Below are 6,220 nucleotides of genomic sequence, written 5' to 3' on the forward strand. Positions count from 1 at the left end.
TCATTTATCACGTACAAAGTCTTAAACAGAACTATTAGATTAAAACTCCCAGACTCCCTCCACAAACTGCCTCAGAGGCGGCGTTCATGTAAATGTCCTGATGCAACAACTGCTTATTGTTCTGCAGTGAAAAAGAAACGATATTCGAGCCGCTCAGACTGTTTGTCCTCCTCTATCCAACTTAATCAACACTGATGACTGATATTCAATGAGATATTCAACTAATATAGTTTGAGCCATTGTTTTGCCTCGGCTTTGCCAATTAGATATGGCCGTGCTCTCCTGCGGCTCGTACACGCTTGACAGGCCGCCACAGAGGGAAACATAATGGACTCTGACAGGCAGCAAAGCAGAGCTGTTAGATCAGGGACGTCCTGTACACAGCATATGTCATCATGTAAAAAACCCTGCGACAGACAAGACTACAACCGCATGTTAAACCTGCTTTGAAGTCCTCTTTAGATTTACATGTTCAACTCTGGAGTTTATGAGAGTCTCCTCCACTACTTTTTCATTCAGTGGCAAGTATATAATCATTGTCCTAATTGTTTAAGTCATAATGACAAACTTTTGCTGGTCTCAACTTCTCAGACTTAAAGATTTAAGCTTTTCTTTTCCACACTTGATGGTAAACTGAATATCTTTTGTTTTTCAGTTGTTGGTTGAATAAAACAACACAGGAAAGTGATTTGAAAATATAATCTTGGGCTGTGGGGAATTATAACGGGCATTTTGCACAATTATTTGACATTTTGTAGACCACACGATTCAGTTGATGAAGAAAATAATTGCAAATTTAATCGTTAGTTGTGATCTTCAGTATCCTCCACTACTTTTACCTTTTCGTCCATCAGCTGTCATGTCTTCCTTATTTCACTGTGACCTTTAAGGAGCCTATACAGGTGATTTTTGTCTCTTATAATCTGTTGCAGACAGGTAAAGAAATCATTTTTGCCTGTAATTCCTTAAAGGGAAATTTCGGTATATTTCAACCCGTCTCCTATCGTCCTAAATTTGTTTCAAGTGACTAGTGACATAAAAATAATAGTTAGCATGTTAGCCGTTAGCCTAGATACAGCCGGGGCACATAGTAGCGTCAGACCTGTTGAAACGTAAGTGAACGGGCAACCTTCAAGTGCAAAGTTAGTCCACTAAACAAGCTTTTTCTCCACAAAGACTGCCTCATATCGTTAGGATAAATGTCAGAGAACATATAGAAAACGACATGAATTGAAATTTCCCTTTAAGGATGACTCGATCAATGGTTTTATCTCCAAAGTCTTGAACATTATCCAAACTTTGTATTTACATACTGTTGTTGCTAACTTGTTGCATGATCAGCATTCCCTCACATTTTGGTCATGATCTTTGCAACAGTGCAGGGAAAATTTGACCATATGTAGCTGTTTGCACTGAGGAAGCACTTCTGTTTCTGGCTTGAAACACTGTACTATTTCTACTACGTAATATTTAGGCAGAGATCACGGTTACAGCACCTGGACTAGAAAGATGTGCAGGTTTGCACACTGATTAATAGAAAGAAACACATTCTCACACCGACCTCGTCACATATCAATGTTTGGTCATGAATATCCATGTCCGGGTATGATGTGCAAGGTACCCTGTGTGTGCTGGTTGTTGATGTTCTGGGACACCGTGTCAAGTTCTGCCTGTTGCATACATTGTCTTTCAAAATACACTTTTGTTTTCACAGGAAATTTAACATTTACATACAGTCTCTTTCAAAACAAACGCACTACGTCTTTACAGCGACACGAAATCAGTGTTTTTTCCTCCAACAACTAACACACATGGTTAGGTTGAGGAAAAAAGAATAGGGTTTGACTTTAGACCCATCCATCCGCCCTACTCCAGACTTTTGTTGCCTTAACGTTCGTTCTTGTTCCGCGTATCATGCCAGTGTTTAAGGACAGCATTTTTCTTCAGTGTCTGACACTGTAAGTCACTGCCCAAGCACTTGATTTCGACGACTTCAGAGTGAGTCCGTGTCAGTTGGAGAAATAATAAAATCTCTCCTAGGTTGCCACCAAAACCATCAGCCTCAGTTTAGACAGTAAATTCCTGCTCAAACAGCTGCGTAAGAATCTCCTGCTGAGTCGGAGTAAAGATGTTTCTTCGTGTTTAAGTTTCAGCGAAGAACGTAATCTACATTGTAATAGTTTAGGAGCTGAACACGGAAGTGCTCGGTGGTCGACAAGGGCGAAAGTGCTACAACGGCCCAAAACATTTCCATTAGAAAAAGTGGTCCGTGGCTTCTGAAACGATGCTAATTCAAAAAGACGTGAAAATCCCAAACAAATACAACAGAAACGTGCTGCAGAAACAAATCATTAACAGCAAATACAGACACAGACAAACCTGAAAGCTGTTCTCCTTAACGCTCCCCATCGATGCCTGGAGAGCTTCTGTTGTGTTCCCTGGATATGCAGCATTTTATTTTTGCATTTGTTTGCTTCCGTAAATATTTTTGTATCGGTATCCTTTCTGATGCTGCATTTTCTCCTACAATAAATATGTTGGGCCTCTGAAACACATTTGCTTGTCAGCTGTGATATTTTTCATCACATTTGCATGAACTTTAGCCAAATACAAGTGTTTACATGTTGAGCTACATCACATGTGACAGGCGTGAGTGTGTACTGTATTGCTTACAGTTATAGCTGTATGTTTGTAACTGTTCCACTGACTAAATGTATATTATTTTTCATTATGTTTAATCATCTTTAATCATTTCTGTATTTATCCAAATAAAGTTGAACAATGAAACATGACTGTGTGACTCTAAGCTTTGCATGTGACAAGCCTGATTCGTGTCATTGTTTTATACGTAAAAGTCTGAGGTATATTCAAGTATATGAGAAGAGTTCGAGATATAGAAGGAAGTCAGTTCATCATCATAGAACATGCAGGCCCAATATACTGCTGTTTGCACATGTTCCTGGTGTAAACGTAACTGCATTGCAAATATAAGATGTAACTGTTGTGTATTGTGGACACTGAAAGTTGTATATTTTAAAAAATAGTTGAAATTTAGAAACAGTCATCAGTTTCATTCTGTGTATTGGAGCTAAAACACTAATCAATTTACAATACAGGTGATGTTTTCAGAAGGGTAAATATGTCAGCAATATGTGTCAGTGTTTCCACATTCAGTCATTCTTTTTGCCGCTGCATTTTAAGGAGACAATAACAAAATTAAATGGTATTCACTGCAAGTGTTCACCACTATGACTTGTTCTTTACTACTTGTCTTGCCGCCCTGTTCATTTCCACCCTCTGCCCCCTCTCATGGCCCCCTGGTGGTCCATGAACCCTCCTTTGAAAACAACTGATGCACGCGTATCTTGCACAATGACCCTGAACGCATCACCTTGTTTTGCAGTCAGTCTCTGTTTGTGGCTAAAGTATTTTATTAGTCTGTTAAATGTGTGAATTTCTTAATTTAATATGATTCCTCTGAGTTTATTATCAGCGCAGGGAAAAGCTTGAAAGAATTTTTTTTTTTTTAATCATTTTTTCCCTCCCTCTCTCCTTCCCAGGTGGTGATTGTTGTGCGCCTGGCGGCATGCTGCTGTCAGGGGGCACACGCCATCAGCCAATTCAGCTCTGTGTCTCCACTCGACCACCATACACAGCCCATTCACTCATTAAAGCAGACACGCGTCCGGCTGCAGCCTCCGCCCTACCTGTCAAACTTAGTTTCGCAGAAACACGAGCTACTACCTCAGAATCTGTTGGTGATCGCCACGGTGTGACCATCCCCGCTGACACTCCATCTGCTGATGTAGAAGACATTTATTTGACCCAAAATTTCACTTTGGATGAAAAATACTTCCATTTGAAGGCTGCAATTTGTTGGTTTCTCTAAGTGCGCACGAAAACCTTTTAACGTGAGGAACAGTTTTAAGCTGCGTCAGCCTCTGTCCATGACACCGAGTCCAAATTATCATTATTTTTGCTGAGGTTTGGTCACTTTAAGATCCATTTCTGAGGAGATACATTTCATCAGTGCTTGTATCCTACAGCTGCTGGGTTAGTAGGATTTCATAGCGGTGGCTCAAATTTTACGCACATGTGGCAACAGATTTACACTTTGCCCTTTTGCGCAGTGGATGGATTCTGTTGTAGATACTCTCCAATATTACAAAAGATATTGGACATTAAGAGTTTGGCTGAGTGACATGTGACTAAACATTGCAAAGAGTCGTTAATTTAGACAAACTAGAAGGAAGATATATCGTGCGTAAAATGTGCGTAAAAGTTGTTCGTCTTTTTCCTTGTTGTCTCTACAGCTCCATCTTTCCTTCTCCTCCAATTAACTGCTAACCACATGTTGAAAGCTGTGATCGTGCCCTCCCTCCTTTAAATACACCCCCCAAAAAATAAGACAGAAAAGTACTTCAGTAGCAAATCATTTTATTCTTGGACTAGAGTGTAGAAAATATGGTTATAAGACTTCTTTTTTTCCAACATCTGTTTATGTGAAGACAATATAGAGCTGGCAGTGTAAAGAGAGACAATGCGTAGCCATTGCGCTCTGTTTGGACAATAGCTGCATACGTTTTTGATCATCGTGAACTTCATGACATAATAATGCAATAACATGGTTTGAGCTATTAAATAAGACACATCGGTGCTAGGATAAAAACGTCGGAGTGTCAAACTCCGTCTGGGAACCTCAGGAACAGAAGAGCCAGAGAATAATAGACTACACGTCTACATAGGCAGGAGGTATAGAAGCAACTTCGCAATATATAGACAAAATATATACAAAAAGGATGTGTACAAAACATCTATAAATCTCTTACATACAAAAATATCTTAATATATTTCAAAAAAGCGTTTGATATAGAATTTTATAGAATAAATCCGCGACTTGGAAGCATTTTTTTTCTGAATTAAAACGTCTGAGAGGTTTACCAAAGGGTTGGTGGTGTGTGATTGGATTTAGCATAGTTGAAGAGCGACGTGTTAAATAATGTTTTTAATGCGCTGCTGAAGAGCATGAATTCACTTTAGGGTTTTTATCATGGGCAGATGCACAGAAGCTCGGATTCCCACGCTGTCAGGAGACCCGTCTTCCTTTAATCCTTTGGCGCTGATCTCCGGCCTGATTTTCCCCCAAGTTTTTTAGGGACGTTAAGGCCGTGTCTGTCTGTCTGTCTGTATGTCTGTCTCGTTCAGTCTGGGAGGACCGCGCCAAAACGCGTATACAGTGCGTCTGGTTTTTGAGGACAGCCAGCCTCCTCCGGGACCATCCCAAGCGCACTTCAACAGTAAAGTTGAGTTGATCCATATTTCTGTGAGAAGAGAAGAAAAATAAAAGTTAAACCACTGTCCAGAGTGTTTATGGTGGATGTTTGGTGTCTGATGTGACATCATTCATTTATTCTTACCTTATACAGACGCTCAGAACCAGTTGGTGAAGTCCAGCAGCTCCTGCTCCTCCGGGCTGAGAGGATCGTAGGAGCCCTCGTCGGATGAGTATGAGGACACCGGTGAACCTGCCATGGAGTTCATGTCAGCGGAGTATCCCTGCGACATGGTAGGCGACAGGACGCCGGACTGAAACGCCGCGCTTACCGCGTCGTGCTCGTCCAGCAGCTGCTGCAGGGCGCGGATGTACTCCACGGCTGAGCGCAGCGTCTCCACCTTGCTCATCTTCTTGTTGGCGGCGCCGTTGGGGACGTGCTCCCGCAGGGTGGCGAACCCGTTGTTGACCAGTTTGACGCGGTTCCTCTCCCTCTCGTTTCTCCGGGCCACCGCGTGCGGCTGCTGCTGCGGGAGGCTGTAGCCGAAACCCGCGAAATTGAGTCTCCGCTTGCAGCGCAGCAGCTCCGGGGAGGAGGAGCGCTGCCTCTTGGGCTGCTTGGACACAGACTTCCCGCTGCCCTGGCTGCTGCCGCTCGGGCTCAGCTGGATGCTCTGCGCCGCCGCGGCGGCGGAAAAGAAACACGCGGGCGGCATCAGCTGCTGCTGGCTGACGTTAATTTCCATCTTGGCTGTGAGGTCCATTCCCAGTTAAAAAAAAGAACAAACTTATAAAGAAATCACCAAGTCTCGCGGCGGTGCGTCCCGCTCGTGCCGTTCACGTGGTGTGGGCTGTTTGATGCGCACTTGCTTCAGTGGGGGCAGTCCGCTGGGCTGCTGCCTCACGCGCTCCTCAAAGCTGCTCTGAGTCCTCGAGGAAAGAAGCCAC

At 42.8% G+C, this 6,220-nt stretch overlaps 1 protein-coding gene across 1 annotated transcript; it reads right to left on the reverse strand.

Moving 5' to 3' along the window:
• Positions 1-4,420: 4,420 nt before the first annotated feature.
• ascl1a (achaete-scute family bHLH transcription factor 1a) lies at positions 4,421-6,220 on the reverse strand. Its single transcript, XM_050036851.1, has 2 exons — positions 5,418-6,220; positions 4,421-5,321 (listed from the first exon to the last, which is right to left on the reverse strand). The coding sequence occupies exon 1, from the start codon at positions 6,034-6,036 to the stop codon at positions 5,431-5,433; it is 606 nt and encodes a 201-aa protein (XP_049892808.1). The 5' UTR covers positions 6,037-6,220; the 3' UTR covers positions 4,421-5,321; positions 5,418-5,430.

The sequence above is a fragment of the Epinephelus moara genome, chromosome 23 (assembly GCF_006386435.1).
Source record: "Epinephelus moara isolate mb chromosome 23, YSFRI_EMoa_1.0, whole genome shotgun sequence".
NCBI classification, from domain to species: domain Eukaryota; kingdom Metazoa; phylum Chordata; class Actinopteri; order Perciformes; family Serranidae; genus Epinephelus; species Epinephelus moara.